The sequence below is a fragment of the Boleophthalmus pectinirostris genome, unplaced genomic scaffold (genome assembly GCF_026225935.1).
Source record: "Boleophthalmus pectinirostris isolate CB_2022bp ecotype Guang Dong unplaced genomic scaffold, ASM2622593v1 HiC_scaffold_13, whole genome shotgun sequence".
Lineage (NCBI taxonomy): Eukaryota > Metazoa > Chordata > Actinopteri > Gobiiformes > Gobiidae > Boleophthalmus > Boleophthalmus pectinirostris.
The window spans coordinates 2,065,114-2,092,859 of record NW_026571036.1 but is presented as its reverse complement, the minus strand read 5'-3'; the positions used below and the strand labels follow the sequence as shown (position 1 = coordinate 2,092,859).

Sequence of the window (27,746 nt, the reverse complement as noted above, 5' to 3'; positions counted from 1 at the left end):
CTCAAACCAGGACTCAAACAGGACTCAACTCAGGACTCAAACTCAGGACTCAAACAGGACTCAAACAGGACTCAACAGGACTCAAACAGGACTACAGGACCAGGACTCAACCAGGACTCAACTCAGGACTCAACCACAGGACTCAACAGGACTCAAACAGGACTCAACAGGACTCAACAGGACTCAACCAGGACTCAAACAGGACATCAACCAGGACTCAACCAGGACTCAAACAGGACTCAACCACCAGGACTCAACCAGGACTCAAACACTCAAGGACTCAAACAGGACTCAACGGACTAACAGGACCAGGACTCAACAGGACTCAAGGACTCAACCAGGACTCAACACCAGGACTACACCAGGACTCAAACCAGGACTCAACCAGGACTCAAACCAGGACTCAACCAGGACTCACACCAGGACTCAAACCAGGACTCAACCAGGACTCAAACAGGACTCAACAGGACTCAACCAGGACTCAACAGGACTCAGGACTCAACCAACCAGGACTCAAACAGGACTCAACCAACTCAAACAGGACTCAACCAGGACTCAAACTCAACCAGGACTCAAACAGGACTCAACCAGGACTCAAACAGGACTCAACCAGGACTCAAACAGGACTCAACCAGGACTAAACCAGGACTCAAACAGGACTCAAACAGGACTCAACCAGGACTCAACAGGACTCAACTCAACCAGGACTCAACCAGGACTCAAAACAGGACTCAAACTCAGGACTCAACAGGACTCAAACAGGACTCAAACAGGACTCAACCAGGACTCAAACAGGACTCAACAGGACTCAAACAGGACTCAAACACTCAACCAGGACTCAACCAGGACTCAAACAGGACTCACCCAGGACTACAGGACTCACCAGACTACACCAGGGACTCAACAGGACTACACCAGGACTTAACCAGGACTAAAGTGTTTCTGGTGAGTTTTGGTCTGAGTCAGTGTTTCTCAATCTGTGGTGTGTGGGTGAAAGTTCCTCTGCAGTTTGAGCATTTGTTTTTTGATTTTTTTTAAAATTATTCTTTATTTGAAACATAAATAATATTTGGTGAATAGTTTAATCCAGGAGAAACTCATTTTGTTCCGGGGGTCAGTGTCCGGGTCAGAAAACTCATGTCATATAAACCCCAAAAATAACAATAAATTCAAATATTTGTGCAGAGAAACACAAATTTATTACAGAAATCTTTTTTAACTGATGAACTCTTTGTTTTACAAAATATTATAATAATATGAACAACCTGAAACTTTAAGAAAAATACAATTTCAACACAAAGTCTGAACATGAACTTGTGCTTTTCATAGAATTTCTTTTTCCTCCTGAAACATGGATCTTTTAGCTCAAGTGCATCAGTGTCAGGCACCGTGAGGAGCTCTTATCTTCACAATGAGGGCCACATTAAAGGTCTTGGAGGGCCGAATCTGGCCCCCGGGCCGTATGTTTGACACCCATTTTAAAAGGAAAACTGGATTAAAAAAACATACAAAGCAACAAATGAGTTTGTAAAGTTCATTAAAACGTGTGTGGTTTGTGTCGTCAGAGGTGAAACGGCAGGAGCTCATTTGAGAACTGCTCACTGTTTATGGTTGAAGTTTTCCGATCCTCCAGGCGCTGGATAAATGTGAACGTTCCATGTCCCAGCAGAGCCTCACACGTGCAGGAGATGTGAGTGTCGACTCACAGCTGACTGGCACCGTGCACCTGAGCACCTGCAGCAGAACCTAACCACCCCCCTGTACGACACAGAGAACCTGCAGAAGGTCCCACGTTTATGATTCCACCACAGACGAGGAGCGAACAGAAGACGACAACAGACTCTGAACAGAAAACATTTAACATCACACACTACATTTCCTCTGCAGCTGATTCTCCTGAGCTACAGGTTACAGTCTCCTGATGTGTCTGTCCTCCTGCCAATCATCTGTCACTGAGTCTACGTTCAGTCTGCAGCCTCATGTGACCCCAATCCCAATCCCAATCTGTATCTGATCTTTTAATGACACACAGAGCTGATTTTTATTTTTTATTTTTTTGCTCCTAAAACCGATACTTATCTGATCTTCTGACATGTGACTTCAGTCTGAACGTCCAGGTGGTTTAAAGTTCACACTGAAGATCAAACACAAATCACATTTAATCTGAAAAGTGAAGAATCTTGACTAAAAATCTGATTTCACAAAAAAATCTGAATTGAGCGTTAAGCTGCAGTCTGAAATCTGAAATCATTCGTTCATTTGTTTTTCAATATAAAACCAAAAATAAGAAAATGAAAAAACAACTGCTTCCTTCGTTATTTGTCTCCAAAACCAAAATGAAAAAACAGATAAGGATTCCTTTTTTCAGTTTTCGATTTTCTGTTTAAATGAAGAATGGAAAAAACGGATAATGGCCGTTTCCTGTTTCCCGTTTACGTGACGTCCGTGACTGCGATGCCGGATTTTGCACCGCATACGGACTGAACCAGGACTGATCCAGGTCCGAGACCAGACTGGGACCAGGCTGGACTCCGAGCTTTGACTCTGAGCCTCTGCGGGGTTCGAGCCTCAGCTTCGAGCTCCGGCCGTGGACTTTGAGCCTCTGGTCTGGTCCCAGTCTGGTTCTGGTCTTGTCTCGGTTTCAGGCCCGCTCTGGTCCCGGTCTGGTCCCGCTCTGGTCCCGCTCTGGTCCTGGTCTGATCCCGGACCTGGTCCATTTAAATAAAAAGCTCTTAGTTCGGTTTGTTTTCGTCGGTGTGAAAGTGTCAGTTGGATGTTTTGCTCCACCTCAGAACCAGTCGTGGTTCTTGAGTGTGGACGACTGGAGCAGCTCGTCCGGACCTGGAGTCCACAGAACATCTCACTTTCCCCACACAGAACCAGCGCACAGACGATGACACGGAACTGCTCGGACTGCTGGTCCCGGTCTCAGTCCCGCTCTGGTCCCGGTCTGGTCCCGGTCTGGTCCCGGTCTCAGTCCGATCTGGTCTCGGACCTGGATCAGTCCTGGTTCAGTCCGTATGCGGTGTAAAAGTCCGGCATCACAGTCACTGAAGTCACGTAAATGGAAAACGGTCGTTATCCGTTTTTTCCATTCTTCATTTAAACAGAAAATCGAAAACTGAAAAAATGAATCCTTATCTGTTTTTTCATTTTGGTTTTGGAGACAAATAATGACGAAAACAGTTGTTATTTCGTTTTCTTATTTTTGGTTTTATATTGAAAAAATTATGAACAAATGACACACAGATTCCCAAGTGACCAAAGGATCTGGACTCTTTAGTGTCTCAAGAGGCTGAACACATCATCTGAAGACAGGAAAGTTCATATTTTGATCCTATTTTTACTCCTCATGATCATGTTTCTCTGTTCATGTCATTGTTGTTCGCCGCCTGTTCTCGCAGTCTGAACAAACTTTTAAAGCTCAACCATCTGCAGACACGAGGCGACTGACGACCTGAGCTCCGACAAACGCGGCCTGTTGTACAAATGTTTGACTTTGCCGACACTTCATCAGTAAAAACATTCGGTAACGACGAGGAGAGTCCCTCACATGAAAGGATCTGCTGCAGCTTCGTCCCATTTGACTCTCATTAAATAGTCCACATACCAGAACACATCAAACACTCTGGCAAACCTCCGCTGACCTTCTGTCCCAGTCTCTGGTTAAACAGTGTGTAGACGATCTGTGTCGTTCAGTCGTTTTTCTATATAAAACCAAAAGTAATAAAACGAAAATACAACAGTTTTCTTCATTATTTGTCTCCAAAACCAAAATGAAAAAAACAGATAATGATTCGTTTTTTCAGTTTTCGATTTTGTGTTTAAATGAAAAATGGAAAAAAAAAAACGGATAAAAGCCGTTTCCCGTTAACGTGACTTCAGTGGACTGTTGAACCAGGACTGATCCAGGTCCAACAAGACCGGGACCAGACCGGGACCAGACCTGGACCGGAGCGGGACCAGACCTGGACCGGAGCGGGACTGAGACCGAGACCAGACCGGGACCAGACCTGGACCGGAGCGGGACCAGAGCGGGACTGAGACCAAGACCAGACCGAGACTAGATCAGGACTGAGACGGAGACCTGACCGGGACCAGAGCGGGACTGAGATCAGACCAGGACCAGACCTGGACCAGAGCGGGACTGAGACCAAACCGGGACCAGACCTGGACCAGTGCAGGACTGAGATCCAGACCAGACCGAGACTGAGGTCAGAACTGAGATCGGGACCAGGCCGAGACTGAGACCAGACCGGGACCAGACCTGGACCAGAGCGAGACTGAGACCGGTACCGAGATCGAGACCAGGCCGGGATCAGACCAGGACCAGGCCGGGACTGAGACCGAGACCAGGCCGAGACTGAGACCGGGACTGAGACCGAGACCAGGCCGAGACTGAGACCGAGACCAGTCTGAGTCCAGACCGGAGGCTCAGAGCCCACAGCAGGGCCGGAGCTCGAAGCTGAGGCTCTGACCCTGCGGAGTCTCGGAGCCAAAGCTCGGAGTCCACTCTGGTCCCACTCTGGTCCCGCTCTGGTCCCGGACCTGGATCAGTCCTGGTTCAGTCCGTACGCGCTGCAAAAGTCCGGGATCACAGTCACTGAAGTCACAGAAACGGGAAACGGTCACTATTTGTTTTTTCCATTTTTCATTTAAATACAAAATCGAAAACTAAAAAATATTGTGTTTTGGAGACAAATAATGAAGAAAACTGTTGTTTTTTCGTTTTCTTTTTTTTGGTTTTATATTGAAAAACGAATGAACGAACGACACACGGATTGTAGACCTCAACTTATCTGTGGTTTTCGTCTGATTTTAGACCTGCTGTACTGCATTTTCTGCACAATAGAGCGCGATCTTAAACCTCTAACTCCATCAAAAAACGACTGCGCCACAACCCGGATCCATCCCCGTACACGAATCCACTCGGAACGGAGGAACGAACCGAAAAAGCGAGTGCAATGTGCCACTTCTAGACACAACGGAACAACAGAGTCACTGCGAACACCCGAACAAACAAAACCACTCACCCGTCACACTGTTGGGTTTCATTTAAAGTCCCACGCCGTTTATTTGTGGAAAAAGTTTGAAACTAGACCATTTAATGACAGTGCGTCTTATAATCCAGAGTGCGGAAAATACGGTATTCTGACTTAGACCTTGCAGAGTCCTGGTTGAGATCTGGTGGCACTCGGAAAGTCAAATATTATCGTTGGGATTTGGGGTGAAGTTTGAACACCACAGTGATTTGAGATGATTTTACATTATATTTCACTCATTTTCTCTCATGTTTAGTGTTGTTAGATGTTTTATTTGACGTACGTGTTTTGCCCTTCTCTTTCTGCTTGAGGCCTTCTCCCTCAGGGTAGACGGGGGCCACGGTGACGGTGTAAACTGTGTCGGACAGAAGGTTCCTCAGGACGGTGCTGCTGCTGCCTCCGGAGACCTGCTCCTGTTTCAAAACAACAACACTCTTTTTATTTGTTTTGACGAGTTTAGATTCAGTAAAACTGGTCCAGATTTTTTTGGACGAGCGGCGAAAACGTCTTTAAACTTTTAGAACAGTCACAGAATCTTCTAGTTCTGAAGCTGAAGTCCTTGTGGAGTAAAGTGTGAGGAGGACACACACACTGACCATGTCCTCGGCTCCTCCCTTCTGCGGGACGTAGTAGATCCTGTACTGGCGCACGTTTCCCTCTGCGGGCTCCCAGCGCACGTTCAGCGAGCTCGTGGTCGGGTCCGTCACCTGCAGGTTCTTCACGCCCCCGAGAGGTTCTGCAGAGAAGAACACAGACGGGTTAAACACAACTTAAAGATGAGGAATTACACTGAAACACGTCACATACTTTAGAATGTCCATGTTCCTTTTATTGATTTGAAAAGGTTTTATTCACCCAAAACAACGTGTTCAACATGTTTTATGACTTTCACTTTCGTTTTTGATGCCGAGTTTTACATATTTGTGGACAATTGTTGTGCGGGAGCATGGGTGATGCAGGCTTGTGGGCGGAGCCTTGTACCAAAAATGATATTCTGACACCAAATTCGCCCCTACAGCTCCCAACCTCGACGAACGCGCAGTGTTGGGAAGTTTACTTTTAAAATGTAATCCCCTACAGATTACAGATTACAGATTACACACACCAGAATGTAGTTTGTAACAGAATCCATTAAATTACTTAAAGTGAGTAATGTAATCTGAATTACTTTGGATTACTTGATTTGTTGTAGAGAAACAAAGACGAGGAAATCTTCACCTAAGATGTTTTGTCTGTTAAAAGAAAATAAAAAGCCCAAACTTTACTGAACCAAATTAAAAATATTACTGATAGAAGAAGAAGAAACACGTCCACACAGCAGGATTTAGTCCTGTTAAATCCTGTTTAAATCCTGTTTTAGATCCTGGTTTTAGTCCTGGTTTAGTCCTGGTTTTAGATCTGGTTTTAGATCTGGTTTTAGTCCTGGTTTTAGTCCTGGTTTAGTCCTGGTTTTAGTCCTGGTTTAGTCCTGGTTTAGTCCTGGTTTTAGTCCTGGTTTTAGTCCTGGTTTAGTCCTGGTTTTAGTCCTTTTAGTCTGGTTTTAGTCCTGGTTTTAGTCCTGGTTTTAGTCCTGGTTTAGTCCTGGTTTTAGTCCTGGTTTTAGATCTGGTTTTAGTCCTGGTTTAGTCCCTGGTTTTAGATCTGGTTTTAGTCCTGGTTTTAGATCTGGTTTTAGACCTGGTTTTAGTCCTGGTTTAGTCCTGGTTTAGTCCTGGTTTAGTGTTCGCCAATGAGTGGAATTACGGGAAAAAAAATTAAAATAAGGGGGATTTAGCCCAAAATGTAAAAACAGGAAAATACGGCAGTGTAATCCATTTATTTCAACAAAGTAACTGTAATCCAATTACCACTCACTGAAACAGTAACTGTAACTGAATACAGTTACTCATCATTTGTACTCTGATTACTCCAGTACATGTAATCTGTTACTCCCCAACACTGTGAACGCTGCAGGTGACACACGGGGGGGAGCATGTCACAGTAAGATACATGAGCCACATAATCACCGTCACGTGACCAGAAGAAACATGTGACTCAGGTAAAACTCTGACAAAAAGAATCACTTCGTCCACGTTCAGACTGAACCTGAAGTGACCCAAATCCCTCTGCTCCTGTATCTGATCTATTAATGTCAGTCTGAACCACACAGATCTGAGGTTTTCAAACGTGACCCAGGACACTTGGATCTGTGCTCCTGAAACTGATCCATATCTGATCTTTAACATGTGACTTCAGTGTGAACGTCCAGGTCACATTCATCCACCTACACGTCATCAACAAGACACAAACGTCACTATTCTGCACTGAAGGAGGCGGGAACTGGAAGAAAACGCTCACAAACACAAATGTACAAACGTTCTTCTCGTCAGATGAAAATTGTGTGTGACTCTGTGTGTGAAGCAGAGAAGCACAGATCGATCCCTCCTCCGCTCTGTGACTCTACACACACACGTTTATTTCTCTGGACGTCGCTGCTGCTGCCCACAAAACACCACGACCAAAAACCTCGTCCTTCTCCTTCTCAGTCTCCACTCTGTGTTCTGAAATGTTCATGTGGGACACTTTTAAAGTTCACACTGGAGATCACACACAAGTCACATTTAACTGGAAAAGTGAACGACCTCGCAAAAAAAACATATCAGATTTCACAAAAAAATCAGACCTGAGCCTTACACCCTGCAGTCTGAACGTAGGATAATTTATTGCTGAAAACTGAAGAATGAATCTTTACCAAAGCGACGTGATCTTTTCAGACAGGAGAAGTGTTTTTTTCAGTGTGTTCTCCTCGTGTGACCCGCCGCACACATGGCCTCCAGTCCGTTTACTTTTTCTATAGAAAATCTTTTCTGGAACATTTGATTCTGAACATGTGTAAGGGTAAAAACGCGGGGCAGTTCAGCCTCGTGTGACGCGTCTGATCCGAAACAGAGTTTACACGTCCACTTCAAAGACTCACAGCTCACGGCCGGGACTGTATGTCTCCCCCAGCTCCTCGGCTCCAGAGACTCTTTATCCTCCTAGTGGAGTCAGTACGACACAGACTCAGACTCAGACTCAGACTCAGATTCAGACTCAGACTCAGATTCAGACTCAGACTCAGACTCAGATTCAGACTCAGACTCAGACTCAGACTCAGACTCAGACTCAGATTCAGACTCAGACTCAGACTCAGACTCAGACTCAGACTCAGATTCAGACTCAGACTCAGACTCAGATTCAGACTCAGATTCAGATTCAGACTCAGACTCAGACTCAGACTCAGATTCAGACTCAGACTCAGACTCAGACTCAGATTCAGACTCAGACTCAGATTCAGATTCAGACTCAGATTCAGACTCAGATTCAGACTCAGATTCAGACTCAGACTCAGACTCAGACTCAGACTCAGACTCAGACTCAGATTCAGACTCAGATTCAGACTCAGATTCAGACTCAGATTCAGACTCAGACTCAGATTCAGACTCAGATTCAGACTCAGATTCAGACTCAGACTCAGACTCAGACTCAGACTCAGATTCAGACTCAGACTCAGACTCAGACTCAGACTCAGACTCAGACTCAGACTCAGACTCAGACTCAGACTCAGACTCAGATTCAGACTCAGATCAGACTTCAGACTCAGACTCAGATTCAGATTCAGACTCAGATTCAGACTCAGGTCTCTGCAGTCGGGTCAAGGGTCTGAGTGATTAAAGTCTGTTAAACCTGATTTCTCAGATCAGATTAATAGAGATATTGGTAACACTTTATAATAACTACACCTTAGGCTGTGTTCAGTCTGAAGTTTCCCAAATCTGATTTTTTGCCTCTATGTTCCTGTATCTGATCTTTTAATGACGTCTGAACCACACAGATCCGATTTTTTCAAATGTGACCCAGGACACTTGGGCTCCGTTCAGACTGCAGGGTTTAACGCTCAATTCCGATTTTTTTGTGAAATCTGATGTTTTTTCGAGGTCGTTCACATTTCCAGTTAAATGTGACTTGTATGTGACTCCAGTGTGAACATTAAACGGTCCAAAAGTGTCCCACATGTGACACTGGAGACACGACGACGTCAACCGCAGCGAGCGTCTCTGTGTTTACACAAGTTGAACAAACATGGACGCAGCATCGAGCACCTGGAGATTTTAAAGTTCCTCTCGTACCAGAGTACGAGTCACACTGGAGTCACACACAAGTCACATTTAACTGGAAATGTGAACGACCTCGCAAAAACATCGGATTTCACAAAAAAATCGGAATTGCGCATTAAGCCCTGCAGTCTGAACGTAGACTTATTTAGCCTTAATGAAGCATGAAGAAAGGCTTAATTAATAATGAACAAAGACTTAATTAATAATGATTCACGATTACTACCTTAATTAGCACTTGCACTTAATTTGCCTGTGCATAATTATTTCATACTTAATTACTCATGAACTAACCATTTGAGCATTTATTAATCATTAATAAACTATGAGAGAATGATTTACTAATAATGCAAAGCAACGATAATTCAGGGAGCTGTTATCTGTTAGTTAAAGACTTTTCTGAAGTGAAGACGAATTATCCTTTATTAAACATTTACTAAGCGTGAATCATTATTAACTTAAGTCTTTGTTCATTATTATTTAAGTCTTTATTCATGCTTTATTAAGGCTAAATAAGGTGTAGTTATTATAAAGTGTTACCGAAGTATTTATGGACTAATAACCAAACACGTTTTTATCACGACGGATCCTGAATCACCTGAACAGACTCACGGATTTTTCTGTTTTGTTTAAAATGTGGAAATGTTTACGCGCCGATACGGATCATGAGTAATGTCGGTAAAAGACGTAAACTGAATCCGCAGAGTTACTCAAACAAAACACAGCTCCAGGACGTTTCTGAGGAGGACGCAACACGAGAACTCGAGGCTGGAAACACAACAGACGTCTGACAGGATTCCTCAGAACCCGACGGCTCGGTCGGACTCGGACAAATATTTAGAGCTTATGTTTGGGCTCAGTTCAGACTCGGACACATCGGCGAGATGAGACGTGACTGGACGCGGCCTGTTGCCGTCCATGTGTGCTGATGCTCTGTTGACGTTCCAAATGCCTTTTTTTTTTAGTTTGATACCATCAGACTCACATGTGTCATTCGGCTTGTGAAAAAGTGTGAGTTTAATTGTGTTGGACTCGGTTCAGATTCGATCACGACTCTGAAGAACGACGGCCGAGCTCGGACAGAAAAAATGGTCTCGATTCACACTCTAATTAGAACTAGAGACCGATCAGGCTTTTCTGTTTCAATACCGACGTCGATATTTTGGTTTTAAGTATCTTCCGATCATCAGTATCAGCCGAGTAACTGTAACTGTAATTCATCTTTTAAAGTAATTATATAAAAGCTTTGTAAAAACTGTTTAATATTCTGAGGTGTTTTTACGGAAGCCCTGAGAGGCAAGAAAAAAAAAAAAAAAAGAGGCAGGTCATTTGGGTTCTATTTTCTATGTGTGTGTTTGTTTGTTTTTTTCACCAACTCTAAAAAAAAAAAAAATTTTTTAATTTCTACCAAAAAAATAATAATAATCTAAAAAAAAAAAAAAAAAAAGAAGCAGGTCATTTGGCCTCTATTTTCTAAGTGTTTTTTTTTTTTTTTCACCAACTCAAAAAAAAAACAATTTCTACAAAAAAAAAATAAATAAAAATTTCTACAATTTTTTTTTTTTCTCTAGTGTATTTTTTCTTTTTTCGCTGTTGACGTGGCGGACGGGGAAAAAACAAAACAAAGCACCACTCAGAGCCTAAGTGTTTTCCTGGTATATTCCTATAAGTACCACACTTCAGGTCCGACAAACTGCCAGAGATTTGGCTTATGGCGTTTCTCCTCAAATCCCCATGAGCTCCTCTTGCCAGGCACGTTTGCTTGGAGCAAATCCTACTCCCGTGTTGGACAGGAGAAGTTTTACGCACAGCTCCAAAAGTTGCTCGTGAATGTTTAATAACACAAATATCCACACAAATCCCATCGCAACAAGAACGCGCAAAATGTCCGCTCCCGGGAAACACGAACGTTCTACGCGTCCGGGCGCACCTCAGTCCCGCTAAAACCAGAAATCTGAAGCATAATATAAAATAATAACAACATTTTTAATAAATAATGTGTCTATAGTCTCTCTGTGTGTTTTTTTCTCTCTGAATTTCGCTTTAGGTCCTGAGATCAGAGTTTAGACTCTCCTCTCTTCCTTGGAGGGAGGTGGGGGGAGAGGGAGAGCAGAGGAAGCGTCTGGGGAGAGTGCGGTACTCACTGGTTCTGCCCGTGTCGGAGGCGGGTCGACCCTCTATGTCGCTGTAAACCGGGACCACGGTGACTCTGTACGGAGTGTCCGGACTCAGCTCCCGCAGAACCGTCGACGTGCTCAGACCAGAAACACTCGTCTGGAACAAAACAAACACACGGGATTATGAACAGAACCAGAACCAGGACCAGGACCAGGACCAGGACCAGAACCAGGACCAGGACCAGACCAGAACCAGGACCAGAACCAGGACCAGAACAGGACCAGAACCAGGACCAGAACCAGGACCAGAACCAGAACCAGACCAGGACCAGGACCAGAACCAGGACCAGAACCAGAACCAGAACCAGGACCAGACCAGACCAGGACTAGAACCAGGACCAGAACCAGGACCAGGACCAGGACCAGAACCAGGACCAGAACCAGAACCAGAACCAGAACCAGGAAGAACCAGGACTAGAACCAGAACCAGGACCAGAACCAGGACCAGAACCAGAACCAGGACCAGGACCAGAACCAGGACCAGAACCAGAACCAGGACCAGACCAGAACCAGGACCAGGACCAGAACCAGGACCAGGACTAGAACCAGGACCAGACCAGAAACCAGAAGGACCAGGACCAGAAGACCAGACTAGGACCAGAACCAGGACCAGACCAGAACCAGGACCAGGACCAGACCAGAACCAGGACCAGGACCAGAACCAGGACCAGGACCAGGACCAGAACCAGGACCAGAACCAGAACCAGGACCAGAACCAGAACCAGGACCAGGACTAGAATCAGGACCAGAAAAAGGACTAGGATCAGGACCAAAGTAGTATTAGTAGTATTAGTAGTATTAGTAGTATTAGTAGTATTAGTAGTATTAGTAGTATTAGTAGTATTAGTAGTAGTATTTGTACTGTTCTCTCCTCTGGCTGTGGACATGTAGAGGATCTTGTACATCAGAGGTGTTCACACTTTTTCATCATGTGATCTACTTACAAAATGACCAAGTCAAAATGATCGACCTGATACAAAGTCAAACAAACTGCACTGAAACACTCTGTGGCCCTTTTCTGGACCCTCCCCCACAGTTTGAGAACCTCTTCTTTAAGAGAACTTCCTCTGACACTTTACACAAAACTGTGAAAAAGTGAAGGAAGATTTTTAAACCTGTTTTTTAAAGTTCCAAACTGGAGTTTCATTCTTTTGTGGTTTTGCAGTGATATTTACCAGCCTCTGCACGTTTACCAAACCAAACGCACATCGTGACAAACACAGATGCATTTGTCACTTTTGTTAGACAAACTTCAGCCAAATGTGGCAGTAGGTCTGTTCTGTAGATCCGCTCTATGCTGTAGACCTGCTTTGTGCCAACACTGGAACACAAATTTAGACTGGTTTTTGCTTCACGTTTGGTCTTGTTCTTCTAATCAGCCGCACTGTGGGAGGGGCTTGTGTTGGCTGTACGCAGGAAGGAGCGAGAGCGTGAAAAGGCGAGGGGCGGCGTGCTGACGTGAGGCAGGTGGACAGGTAGGATGTTTAGGAAGTTGAACCTGCCCTGTGATGCACGCTGGTACACGAGGGCACACGCTGTCGCAGACGAGCCGTGCATAGGGAGCGTGTGTGTTTGTGATGCGCCGTAGAGTCTCCGCGGGTTTCAAATGAGCGCACAGGCTGCACTGAGACGCCCCACACGCTCCTGCACCCGCTACAAGTTTATTACCAACAGCAGCGGCCGCAATGAAACATGATCAGACCTCGAGTGAGAGACAAGACCGAGTCCAAACGCGAGTCCGAGACGAGACACGACGATCTACCCACACGACCTTGGAGATCGACTGGTAGATCGAGATCGACGTATTGAGCACCACTGTTGTACTGTATATTAGTAGTAGTAGTAGTAGTAGTAGTAGTATTAGCAGTAGTATTAGTAGTAGTAGTAGTAGTAGTAGTAGTAGTAGTAGTATTCGTACCGTTCTCTCCTCTCCTCCGGCCGTGGGCACGTACAGGATCTTGTATTGTCTCACGTCACCTTCGGCTCGGTCCCACTGCACTCGGAGAGAACTGAACGTCGGGTCGGTCACTCTCAGGTTCTTCACCGTCCCCAGAGGCTCTGAACACAAACACAAACACACAAACACACACACACACAGAGATATTTACCCGAGCGGAGGTCTGATTTAGGGATGGGCATGATTAATCGATTAATCGATAATTGATCATTAAGAATTTCATCGATTCCGTTCATTTTAATGGACAAACTGAATGTATGTGTGTGTGTCGTGACCAAACAGGTGTGTACATGTGTCTCTGCATCAGAAGGAGCGAGACACAAACAGTGGGTCAGTCTGTAACGAACCGAAGCACAAATGTGGATTTAACCAGGATTTGTAGAAGAAATTCCACACTTTCCGTTGCGTTGGGACAAGTGTGAGTCCATGTGCACAGTGGATAAAGCAGCACATATGTTTCTGTGTCCAGTGGGAAAAAGTTTTTCCAGGTGAGAGTCGCTCAATGTGGATGACGAGGCCCCGCCCCCCTCCCCCCGTACGCTGTCCTGGTTTTGACAAACACAAATCTGGTCACACTGACCTGTATTCACCTGAGTCATGTCTTTTAATCCAACACAAGTTGAACCACATCAGCGACACAAGAGCTGGAGTTTTATCTTCACTTAGTTTATGTAAATTAGTGATGTGGTTTTAAGTTTTGTTTCTGTGAGATTTGAACAAAACTGAATTAAACACATTATAATGTCAAACAGCTGATGTGGATCTAGAGTCGTTATGTTTATATGTCGTAAAGTTGAATTTATTTATGCAGATTAGTGCAGATAGTAATAATAATGATGATCGTTTTAATATAAAAACGTTAATGATTAATCGATAATCAATCGTTAATTCTTCCGATGATCGATTAAGAAAATTTCATCAAAAGCCCGTCTCTAGTCTGATCTAAACCTGCACAGTGGATCTTCTGAAATCTGTGAGACAAAAACTCCAGAGAATCCATCTTGAGACACTCGCGCTGGACCAATCACAGAGCAGCAGTGCGGTGTGGGCGGAGCCACGGACCAAAACAAACACAACAACGACACAGACAGATGTACTTTTGTCTATTTTCACGGTTTAGTTTGTGCTAAACGCGCAGAGGGAAGTGCTGTGTGTCTTTGTGGATTGAAAGAGGTCGGCTCCATCGACTCTGGCACCAGTTCAGTTTCTGTTGAAAAAGCGTGGCCCGTCCGTCTGTCACTGCTCCTGTCAGACTCCACATTTGGTTTAAAATGTTTGTATTAACCCCAGGGTCTCCTCTCTTTCACTGACAAAATTTCAAAACTTTTCCATGACTTTTTCATGACCTACAGTGAATTTTCCATGACTTCACGGCTCCTGCACGTGTAGAACCGATCAGACTTTTAGGGCTAAATCTGAAGCGTGAACTCTTCCCACTCACCTCATGGTTTGGGATTATAGTTTTTGAACATTTAAAATTCTAAATCAGTAAATTTATTGTCGTCTCTTTTTTTAACAAAAGGCGCAGACGTTCACAAATAATCAGAACAGACTCACGAGAATCGAACAGAACGCTGGAGTTTTGTGAAAGAGAGACTAAAATTCCATGACTTTTCCAGGCCTGTAACCCGCTCGACCTGATCCCGGGGTTTAACGGCCAACCTCATGAGCTTCATTTGACTGGAGCTGATTTGTTTTCAGGCTGGAGTGAGGTTTAAACCACATTTAGTATTTTGTTTTTGTTTAATTTCTGTTTGTGACAAGATCCATTCTCCCACACCTGACACACACGCGGGAGGGCACCTGACACACTTAACACACGTGGGAGGGCACCTGACACACTGACACACGCGGGAGGGCACCTGACACACGCGGGAGGGCACCTGACACACTGACACACGCGGGAGGGCAACCTGACACACGCGGGAGGGCACCGACACACGGAGGGCACCTGACACACGCGGGAGGGCACCTGACACACACGGGAGGGCACCTGACACACGCGGGAGGGCACCTGACACACGCGGGAGGGCACCTGAACACACAACACACGCGGGAGGCACCTGACACACACGGGGAGGGGCACCTGACACACACACACGGGAGGGCACCTGACACACGCGGAGGGCACCTGACACACTTACACACGCGGAGGGCACCTGACCACACACGCGGAGGGCACCTGACACACGCGGAGGGCACCTGGCACACGGGACACCTGACACACGCGGGAGGGCACCTGGCACACGCGGGAGGGCACCTGACACACTAGGAGGGCACCTGACACACACGGGAGGGCACCTGACACACTGGGTTGACCTGGGGGTGTTGGATTTCGTCAGATCTCGTGTTTTTTTTTTGTTTTGTTTTGTTTCTTTTCTTGATTTTGAGCTGAATCCAGATTTGACTTTTTAAACAAACTCAGTCCAGACGTTACGGCGATGACGTCGTTTCCCGTTTTCCCTCCAGATGTTCTGTTAAACGTGTGACCGTTGCCGTTAGCGACAGGAAAGTCTCCCGGGACGGCGGTTGGTGCTCACGCTGTTCACTTTAATCGATACAGAAGGTTTTTACATCAGATGCCCTTCCTGTATCCAAATGAACTCATCTTCTTCCTCTCCTCCTCCTCTTCTCCTCATACTCGACCGTTCCCGCTGTGGTCTAAGCCGGACTCGGACTCGGACTCGGACTCGGACTCTCGGTCTGGTGTGTTTGGTGTTGGGAGGGGCGTTTGTTGCAGCTGCGGGGCGTCTGAGGCGAGAGGGAACGATCTGGACTCTATTAAAGATGAAAACAAGACCAGGACTAAACCAGGACTAAAGCAGGACTAAACCAGGACTAAACCAGGACTAAACCAGGACTAAACCAGGACTAAACCAGGACTAAACCAGGACTAAACCAGGACTAAAACCAGGACTAAACCAGGACTAAAGCCAGGACTAAACCAGGACTAAACCAGGTCTAAACCAGGACTGAAACCAGGACTAAACCAGGACTAAACCAGGACTAAACCAGGACTAAACCAGGACTAAACCAGGACTAAAACCAGGACTAAACCAGGACTAAACCAGGACTAAGGACTAAACCAGGACTAAACCAGGTCTAACCAGGACTAAACCAGGACTAAACCAGGACTAAACCAGGACTAAACCAGGACTAAACCAGGACTAAACCAGGACTAAACCAGGACTAAACCAGGACTGAAACCAGGACTAAACCAGGACTGAAACCAGGACTAAACCAGGTCTGAACCAGGACTAAACCAGGACTAAACCAGGACTAAACCAGGACTAAACCAGGACTAAAACCAGGACTAAACCAGGAAAGACTGAACCAGGACCAGGACTAAACCAGGACTAAACCAGGTCTGAACCAGGACTAAACCAGGACTGAACCAGGACTGAACCAGGACTAAACCAGGACTAAACCAGGACTGAACCAGGTCTGAATCTAGACTAAACCAGGTCTGAACCAGGACTAAATAAAGTCCAGGTCTGAGTGAGTTTTAATATCACGCTGCATAGTTTGTGTTTAGTTCCAGTTCCAGTTGATTTTTCTCTTATTAAAATTCAAATCTCGACTTTGGGCCAAACAGTGAAATAAAAACCACGAGATCATGTAGAGCGAGTTTGTACGAGCACGGCGGCGGCGGCGGCGGCGGCGGCGGCGGCGGCGGCGGGGTCGATATGTCCACAGGTACGTCCAGTCTGCAGGTGAAACTGGTCTTACAGATCCACTAAACTCCGTCCTGAACCTTTACTCTGCTCCGGCCCTGGAGTGATGATTGACAGCGGCCGACAGCCACAACAGTCCAACGCGGCGCTGACCGGTGCCTCTGGACTCTGAAACAGCGTTTGTGCTCGGATCACACGGATCACACGCCCGGCGGTGTCAGGTGGGGGCGGGGCTGAGAGGGGCGGGGCTGAGAGGGGCTCCTCCCGTCCCGCCCGTAGACGCCAGAGTCTGAGCTCGTCACGTAATAACCTGCGTCTGACTCATCGGCGCCGTCAGTCCAACCTGAAAACTCAAATGTTCTGCCGTCGTTGATCCTAAAGACGCCGATACAAACACGACTTTGACCCGAACGTCCCATTTTTAACAAATCTGCACTAAAACGTCAAAATGAGGCGAGAGGCAGAGACACACTTCTATTTTAGACACATTTACACAAATAATTACCGTATTTTTGGGACTATAAGTGTCACTTTTTTTATTCTCTGGTTGATTGAACCGTTACTTCTGCACCACTGGTCGAGGGACGGGCATTCGATGAAATTTTCTTAATCGGTCGTCGGAAGAATTAATGATCGATTATCGATTGATTGATTGATTGCATTTGGATATCGCCCAAGTGAATATTTGTCCAGGTAGTTGGAGATTCAGACCAGAACTTTGGTTTGGTCCAGGTTTTGTCGGGGTTGAAAAGGGTGATTTGTCGTCCGTCGATGTTTATGACCAATTTCTGGTCAAATGGTCTTGGGTCGTCTGCCGTTAGAGTGGATAAATAACCGGGATCAATACCCTTTACGTGCTTTCTCGCTCCGTCCGTCATGTTGAATTAGTGTTTTTTGCCCAAAATAATTCCCAGCATGAAACGCGCGCTTTTGTCAACAATAAAACTTGCCTAGTTATATTTCTTTTTTCTTTATCACACAGTTTTTTGGCTGGTGCGACTTATAGTCCGAAAAATACATTAGTAGAAAAGTGATTTTGCGTGACTTCAGTGGCTCTTTACAGTTGGTCATTGTCAGATAGGGTCAGAGTTGGACTCACTGGTCTTGCCCTGGTCTTCCTGCCTGATGCCCTCCACGTCCGGATACACCGGGACCAGGGCCACTTTATAAACCGTGTTGGAGTCGAGCCCCCGCAGGACGGTGCTGGTGGTGCCGCCCGAAACCTCCTCCTGGAAAACACACGGCAGACAGTAGGTTTAAATACAGTTTATTACAAAAACATTTTAACATCTGGATTTTTACTGAAATTTTACAGATTTTCAGTATCAATTCTGTTTGTATGATTGTCAGTTAAAGCTACTAAATAATGTTCCCTCATCAGAAACAGAGCTGGAGTTGTGTTTTGTTTCATTCACACGTTTGAGTGACTCTTTATTTTTACAATCACAATCACACTGTTCCACTTAGTGATGTCATGAAGCTTTAAAGGGCCCATCTCCTGCAAAATCAACTTTTCAGATCTTTCTACCTTCTCAGGGTGATGTGGATGTGTGGGCCTTGGATTTGTCGCCCAAGTGGTTTTTAGATTGATTCTGCTTTTTTTTTAAAACAAATTGCAGCGTATTTCTGCCGCCGTCCCACGTGACGAACTAAAGCTGCTACAACGACGACGCGGCAGATTCACCTAATGACACGTTTGACGGAGCAGAAAACGATTCACACCCGACCGCCTACAGTTTACTCAATATAATAAGTTTATCTTCTAGTGTTTATTAAAACTTTACCGATCAGTAATGTTCAGCTGATGTGGACTCGGTGCTTGAGCTTCGTGCTCCTCAAAGTCCTCGTCCGATTCCGGGTCCAACACATGCGGCTGAACGCGCTGAATCCGTGTGTCATTTGTTCATTTGTTTTTCAATATAAAACCAAAAATAAGAAAACTAAAAAACAACAGTTTTCTTCATTATTTGTCTCCAAAACCAAAATAAAAAACAGATAATGATTCGTTTTTTTCAGTTTTCAATTTTGTGTTTAAATGAAAAATGGAAAAAACAGATAACGACTGTTTCCCTTTTACGTGACTTCAGTGACTGCGATGTCGGACTGAACCAGGACTGATCCAGGTCTGGGACCAGAGTGGGATCAGAGTGGGGCTGAGACTGGGACCAGACCGGGACCAGAGCGGATTCCGAGCTTTGACTCCGAACCTCCGCGGGGGCCGAGCCTCAGCTTCGAGCGCCGGCCCTGACATGGGCTCTGAGCCTCTGGTCTGGTCCCGGTTTGGTCCCAGACCTGGATCAGTCCTGGTTCAGTCCGTATGCAGTGCAAAAATTTCGGCATCGCAGTCACGGAAGTCACGTAAACGGGAAACGGTCGTTATCCGTTTTTTCCATTTTTCATTTAAACACAAAATTGAAAACTGAAAAAACTAATCATTATCTGTTTGACAAATAATGAAGAAAACTGTTATTTTTTAATTTTCTTATTTTTGGTTTTTTTCATCTCCATGATGAATAAAAGTTTATTCCTGCCTCTATCAGGGTCACGTCTGTCTCCCCCTCCCTCCCTGAGATGGTGGAGGAAGGGCGGCTCACTCAGAGTCTACGTCACGTTTGGAGGGCGGAGCCTGTGCTTTCTCAGGACGGGCGGGGGGAGGAGCAATAGTCGCCGTAAGATTTCAGAACTATTGTGTCATGGATGTTCCAAAACCCAAACTGTGCTTGTTTATGTGCAGAAGATCCAATGTGAAAAGAGTTATTTTACATCAGATGGGACATTTAAAGATCATTAACAGCTCCTTTTACGTTTAGTTCAGTAGAGATCGGTGATCCCAGGTCTGAAATAAACCAAATGATTCTAGTGCAAGTGTGTGGAGTTTAAAAACACAGTGGAGTATTATCACATGACCTCACAAGGTGGAACGGAGTGTTTTTAGGTTGAGAGAAAAACACAACTCCAGGTCTGTGTGTGGTGAGGAAACAGAAACTAGCCAAATATGAGCTCTGTAATTATCATTTCTTTCTGATGAAGTTGCCAAATTTTAAATAAATAATTAAAATAAATGAGGTTTAAATTTCAAGCCATTTATCCAGGATTATCAGGATCTAGTTTGTGATGAACCCAAAAGAGCTCTGTGTGAGACGGTAACACACGACTAAAGCTTCAGCAGGTTTAGAGCTGAAGGTTTTGTGAAGATCTGATCGTGATGTTGCGTTTGGATTTGTGATTTCTTGTGACACTGGGCTCGTGTGGAAGCTCCGTACCATCTTCTCGGTTCCTCCGGGCTGCGCCGTGTACAAGACTTTGTAGCTGCGCACGTTTCCGGGCGCCGGGTCCCAGCGCACGGTGAGCGAGGAGATGGTCGGGTCTGTCACCTTCAGGTTCTTCACTCCTCCCATGGGGTCTGCGGGAACATCAAAAAACATAAACAAATGTGAACAAAGCTGAGTTATATGATGTAAAGTTGCGTTTATTTACGCAGAAGATTTGACTTAAGAATCTGCTGCAGTGTAAAACTTGTACAACAGTGTTCGGAAACGTTCGGTCTGACGTGTGCAGTGGATCGTGGAGCTCCTCCTCACCGCTGGTTAGAACATCCTGAGCTTCCTCTGCTGAAGGAGCTCGTGGAGGTTTGTATTTTTCCTGGTTTATTAGAGTGAGAGCTCAGGTGTCCGTGTTAAACAGGGTGTGGTCATAAATGTGTATCCAGAGATTCTTCTTATTTTTCTATTATTATTCAATGATTTTTCTACTGTCATTATTATTATTATTATTATTAAAATTATTATTATTATTATTAAAATTATTATTATTATTATTATTAAAATTATTATTATATTTTTATTATTATTATTATTATTATTATTACACACTTTGAATGATGGTGTTTTGCGTACACTGTCTGTTTCTTGATGAAGGTCGAGTGCCGAAACGTTGCACGGTTTGTCCAAATAAATCTCACAATTTGCAAGTCAGACGGTGTGCGGGTCTTGGGCTGCTCCCTCTCCTCTGACGCACTCGTCTCTAGTAACTCATGTGCGAAGTTCTCATTCTTTTATATTCTGGTTAATCACTCATTGATGTCAAAGCCCCAACACAAACTGGAAGCGACTATTTCACCCACAAACTCCACCACGCTGTTATTTTATTGGCTGACGCGCGCAAAAAATGTATCAAATCAGAGAGAAGATGTGGGACGTCGCTGCAGAACGACTCAACAAACTCGAGAACAAACCACAAGAAGCGAACAACGAGAGCTGAAACAACAGAGCGACGACATGTAGTTGGTCCAGCTCCAGGTGCAAGAACAAAGTTTTTATGTTCTTCTGAAGTATGAACAGGCCTTAAAGCTGCACTGTGTAACTTTTCACCAAACAACTCGTCTCCATGGTTACCGCTTTAACCGTTGGATATAAAACTGACTTAATAATTTTTACCAACAGAATGTCTGTATGTGAAATGAACGTGTTTTTGTAATGCACTTTTAAATGTATTTTAAATGTACTTTTAATGTACTTCTAAATGTATTTTAAATGTACTTCTAAATGTATTTTAAATGTACTTCTAAATGTATTTTAAATGTACTTCTAAATGTATTTTAAATTTATTTCTAAATGTACTTTAAATATATGTTTATTGCACTTTTAAATGTATTTTTGATGCACTTTTAAATGTATTTTTAATGTATTTTTAAATGTATTTTTAATGTGCTTCTAAATGTATTTTTAATGTACTTCTAAATTTATTTTTAATGTACTTTTAAATATATTTTAAATGTATTTTACATGTACTTCTAAATGTATTTTACATGTACTTTTAAATGTATTTTTATTGTACTTTTAAATGTATTTTTATTGTATTTTTAAATGTATTTTTATTGTGCTATAGAAATAAAGTGGACTGGATTGAAAACCTGCATTCTGACTGTCGCCTCTCCACAGATCTGACCTGGAACTGAATTGAATCTGACCCCCGCTTGTCTCCATGGAGACAGATAAAGTGATCTGTGATAAAGTGACACAGAGCAGCTTTAACTGTGAGACAGGTGAGAGTGACAGGTGCAGTGTGCCGTGTGTGTCAGGTGCAGATGTGTGTGTCAGGTGCAGATGTGTGTCTGTGTGTGTCAGGTGCAGATGTGTGTCTGTGTGTGTCAGGTGCAGATGTGTGTTGTGTGTGTCAGGTGCAGATGTGTGTCTGTGTGTGTCAGGTGCAGATGTGTGTCTGTGTGTGTCAGGTGCAGATGTGTGTCTGTGTGTGACAGGTGCAGATGTGTGTCTGTGTGTGTGTCAGGTGCAGATGTGTGTCTGTGTGTGTCAGGTGCAGATGTGTGTCTGTGTGTGTCAGGTGCAGATGTGTGTCAGGTGCAGATGTGTGTCTGTGTGTGTCAGGTGCAGATGTGTGTCTGTGTGTGTCAGGTGCAGATGTGTGTGTGTGTGTGTGTTCAGGTGCAGATGTGTGTCTGTGTGTGTCAGGTGCAGATGTGTGTCTGTGTGTGTCAGGTGCAGATGTGTGTCTGTGTGTGTGTCAGGTGCAGATGTGTGTCTGTGTGTGTGTCAGGTGCAGATGTGTGTCTGTGTGTGTCAGGTGCAGATGTGTGTCTGTGTGTGTCAGGTGCAGATGTGTGTCTGTGTGTGTGTCAGGTGCAGATGTGTGTCTGTGTGTGTCAGGTGCAGATGTGTGTCTGTGTGTGTCAGGTGCAGATGTGTGTCTGTGTGTGTGTCAGGTGCAGATGTGTGTCTGTGTGTGTGTCAGGTGCAGATGTGTGTTGTGGGGACCTGGCACACAGTGGAGCCTCTTCTGTGTCGGGAGAAATAAACTCCAGTCAAATGATTTTTTCCCAAATGTGGCGCGGATCATAAACAAACGAGGCCTGATCACGAACAGCTGAACTTTAAACAAAAGGATTAATGCTGTGAGTTTGTGGATTAATAAAACAATACGGGCCGAACATTCCGACGCTTCAGTTTTGACGTTTCCATCGGACGCACAAAGACGCTCCCATGTGTGTCAGATTTTTATGTAAACTATCACAACGTGGAAAAGTAAACGTGGAGAAGAAGAGTTTTAGGAAAAATCAGAGCCGAAAACTGAAAACAGATGAAGCCCGAACGCCGCGGAACCCAACCTGACCCGGGGCCCAGACGCACAGACCGAGAACAAACCACACAGAGAGAAGAGAGAGACTGAAGAGAGACTGAAGAGACTGAAGAGACTGAAGAGAGACTAGAGAGACTGAAGAGACTAAAGAGACTGAAGAGAGACAAGAGAGACTGAAGAGACTGAAGAGACTGAAGAGACTAAAGAGACTGAGAGAGACTAAGAGACTAAAGAGACTAAAGAGACTGAAGAGACTGAAGAGACTAAAGAGACTGAAGAGACTAAAGAGACTAAAGAGACTGAAGAGACTAAAGAGAGAGAAGAGACTAAAGAGACTAAAGAGACTAAAGAGACTGAAGAGACTGAAGAGACTGAAGAGACTAAAGAGACTGAAGAGACTAAGAGAGAGAGACTAAGAGAGAAGAGACTGAAGAGACTAAAGAGACTAAAGAGAGAGACTAAGAGACTAAAGAGACTGAAGAGACTGAAGAGACTAAAAGAGAGAGACTAAAGAGACTAAAGACTAAAGAGACTAAAGAGACTAAGAGACTGAAAGAGACTAAAGAGACTAAAGAGAGAAGAGACTAAGAGACTAAAGAGACTGAAGAGACTAAAGAGAGAAGAGACTAAGAGACTAAAGAGACTAAAGAGACTGAAGAGACTAAGAGACTAAAGAGACTAAAGAGACTAAAGAGAGAGACTAAAGAGACTGAAGAGACTAAAGAGACTGAAGAGACTGAGAAGAGACTGAAAGAGAAGAGACTAAAGAGAGACAAGAGACTGAAGAGACTGAAGAGAGAAGAGACTAAAGAGACTAAAGAGACTAAAGAGAGAAGAGACTAAAGAGACTAAAGAGACTAAAGAGAGAGACTAAAGAGACTAAAGAGACTGAAGAGACAGAAGAGACTGAAGAGACTGAAGAGACTGAAGAGAGACAAGAGAGACTGAAGAGACTGAAGAGAGAGAGAGAGACTAAAGAGACTAAGAGAGAGAGACTAAAGAGACTAAAGAGACTGAAGAGACTGAAGAGAGACTGAAGAGACTGAAGAGAGACTAAAGAGAGAGAGACTGAAGAGAGACTGAAGAGACTGAAGAGAGACTAAAGAGACTGAAGAGACTAAAGAGACTAAAGAGACTGAAGAGACTAAAGAGACTAAGAGAGACTAAAGAGACTGAAGAGACTAAAGAGAGAGAGACTAAGAGACTAGAGACTGAAGAGACTGAAGAGACTAAGAGAGAGACTGAAAGAGACTAAAGAGACTAAAGAGACTGAAGAGACTAAAGAGACTAAGAGACTAAAGAGACTAAAGAGACTGAAGAGACTGAAGAGACTAAGAAGAGACTGAAAGAGACTAAAGAGACTAAAGACTAAGAGAGACTAAAGAGACTGAAGAGACTAAAGAGACTAAAGAGAGAGACTAAGAGACTAAGAGACTGAAGAGACTGAAGAGACTAAAGAGACTAAAGAGACTAAAGAGACTAAGAGACTAAGAGAGACTGAAGAGACTAAAGAGAGAGACTAAGAGAGAGACTGAAGAGACTAAAGAGAGACTAAGAGACTAAAGAGACTAAAGAGACTGAAGAGACTAAGAGACTAAGAGACTAAGAGACTGAGACTGAGAGACTGAAGAGACTGAAGAGACTGAAAGAGAGAGACTGAAGAGAGAGACTAAAGAGAGACAAGAGAGACTGAAGAGAGACTGAAGAGACTAAAGAGACTAAAGAGACTAAAGAGAGAAAGACAAGACTAAAGAGACTGAGAGAGGACTAAAGAGACTAAAGAGACTGAGACAGAAGAGACTGAAGAGACTGAAGAGAGACAAGAGAGACTGAAGAGACTGAAGAGACTGAAGAGACTAAGAGACTAAGAGAGACTAAAGAGACTAAAGAGACTAAGAGAAAGAGACTGAAGAGACTAAAGAGACTGAAGAGACTAAAGAGAGACTGAGAGAGAAGAGACTGAAGAGACTGAAGAGACTGAAGAGACTGAAGAGACTAAAGACTAAAGAGACTAAAGAGAGAAGAGACTAAGAGACTAAAGAGACTGAAGAGACTGAAGAGACTAAAGAGACTAAAGAGACTAAAGAGACTGAGAGACTGAAGAGACTAAGAGACTAAGAAGAGAGAGAAGACTGAAGAGAGAGACTAAGAGAGACTAAAGAGACTAAAGAGACTAAAGAGACTGAAGAGACTGAAGAGAGACAAAGAGACTAAAGAGACTAAAGAGACTAAAGAGACTGAAGAGACTGAAGAGACTAAAGAGACTGAAGACTGAAGAGAGACTGAAGAGACTGAGAGAGCAGGAGCAGGGAGCAGAGACTGAAGCGTGGAGACGAGGTGAAGCTTCACTCTCTCCAGGAGGACGAGGAACAGAGGAACATCTCGAGGAGTGTGAAGGATGATTATTGTTCATATGTGACAGTTACAGGTCAGAGATGATGGAAGCTGCAGCAGATCCTCCAGATCCTCCACGAACAAACAGAACAAATGTGAACTGGACGTGTTTATGTTGTTCTGGTTAAAGGTCAAAGAGACAGTTAAAGCTCCTCGACTTAACCTGACAAGAAACATTAGAGTCATTAAATGACTGAACGTGTTTCATGAAGAACTGCGCTTCACTTCAGACGATGTGAAACCAGAACCGACACAGACGACAAACTCAGACTGATGAAAGTAAAAACAAACCAAGGAAGAAGCTGTAAAATTCAATTTGTCAAATGGACAAATGTTTATTTAGGACAAAAACATTTCTCAGCTCATCCAGGCTGTTTCTTCAGTTCTGTTCAGACGCTGCTGAGGAGCTAACTACACTGAAACTAACACGAAACAAACCTAAATAAACATTTGCCCAGTTGACAAATTGAATTTCTCCTTTGCCACAGATTCTACCTGAACGACTGAGGGATTCTACACACTGTAAAAAACAGATCAGTGTCTGTTTGGGACGATCTACCAGCAGATATATTTACTGTAAATACTAAACATCGATTTAAAGTTCAACTGAAAAGACATTTTATTGCACAAAGCAAATGAATCTCAAGTGTGGTGTTCACCTGGTGGTTACAGAGGAGAGTTCAGTAGTAGTAGTAGCTCCTCCAGGAGGACGGGAGGCTAAATGTTTATATATGTATATAAATATGAGTTTACATGTTACGTGTTTATATGTTTATTTTGTGATTCCAAATGAGGTTAAAAGTGCTGGTCAGAGTCGACCAAAGTGCCGTGTTTGTCCTGAGAGCTGCACAGTGTCCAGATCTGTGTTTAATGAAGATGAAATGGACTGTAAATATAAATATAAATGTGAACTTGAATCATGAACCTGAAGTCAAATGTGATTATCTTTAAGGTAATGTGATTTTTTTGTAATGAGATCTCGATTTAAGAAACGTATATGTATATGTATGTGTCTGGGCGTCTCCCTTAGAGACAGAGTGAGGAGCTCAGTCACACGGGAGGAGCTCGGAGTAGAGCCGCTGCTCCTCCACGTGGAGAGGAGCCAGATGAGGCTCGGACGTCTGTTCTGATGTCTCCTGGACGTCTCCCTCAGGAGGTGTTCATGTCCCACCGGGAGGAGGCCCCGGGGAAGACCCAGGACACACTGGAGGGACTGTGTCTCTGGACTGGCCTGGGAACACCTCGAGGTTCCCCTGGAGGAGCTGGAGGAAGTGTCTGGGGTGAAGGAAGTCTGGGAGTCTGTGTTTAGACTGATGCCCCCGAGACCCGACCTCGGATAAGCAGAAGAATATGGCTGGATGGATGGAAGTGTTCGCACTGACGCAATGGAAACTGAAAGTGTGTTTGGCCTGAGGAGGACGAGCTGCTGGATCTGCCTTCAGCCAACGAGATCCACACAAACAAACAAATAAACCAAAATATGATGCAAGCGCCGAGTCTGAGATGACATCACCACATTCTGCAGAACATCTCGTCTCGTCTCGTCTCGTCTCACACAGACGATTCAGACGCAGATTTGTTTAGTAAAAGTGTGAGTTCTTGGATTCTTCTGCCAACACCAACCCACAGACTCATTGTTTTTACATTTACATTTAGATTAAGTTCTTTACAATACACATAGTTTTATTTACACTTATATTTTCTCATTTGGGGCACACATTTTCGTTCATATAAGTCTGATTTATTTACTTGTTCTTTTATTTTTTTGTGACCAGATGAGGGACGGACACGACTCGACTCTCGGCTTCTTTAATGTCACTTTATTATTTTCTATATTTGAATTATTTTCCTTCTTGTTACTTTGATCATTTTAGATAAATATTTCGTGTCATTCCTCGCTCTTGTGTTCAGTTTTAGTTTGTACTGAAGCTCTGTTCTTTGTCTGGTGGAGTTAGTTTTGTTCTTTTTCCGTTTGGTTTAATCAACTTGAGCTTTTGCTGCGTTACATTTTAGTTTTTTTTTTGTCTTTATTAAATTTAAACTTATCTTCAAGTCTTTGTGTTTGTCTTTCTGTTTGTTCGCAGTCAGAGAAACGTTCGGGCCCGTCAGACTTTGAAATACGACACATATTTATACGGAGAAATACTGCGATAACAAAGTAAAAGTGAAACAGCTTCATGCCTCGGAGAATCTCAGTAAACATATTTTTAAATTTACTACACTGAGCTGCGACAAATAAACAGCAGAAGGAACCAATAACGAGCCGGAGCAGA

At 44.1% G+C, this 27,746-nt stretch overlaps 1 protein-coding gene across 1 annotated transcript in view; it reads right to left on the bottom strand.

Moving 5' to 3' along the window:
• Positions 1-27,746, bottom strand: part of col12a1b (collagen, type XII, alpha 1b) — a 257,397-nt gene that overhangs the window by 69,607 nt on the left and 160,044 nt on the right. The window contains 6 exon segments of the mRNA XM_055149744.1: positions 5,326-5,455; positions 5,639-5,778; positions 11,320-11,449; positions 13,271-13,410; positions 18,083-18,212; positions 20,247-20,386. Coding sequence (XP_055005719.1) covers positions 5,326-5,455; positions 5,639-5,778; positions 11,320-11,449; positions 13,271-13,410; positions 18,083-18,212; positions 20,247-20,386 — 810 coding nt within the window.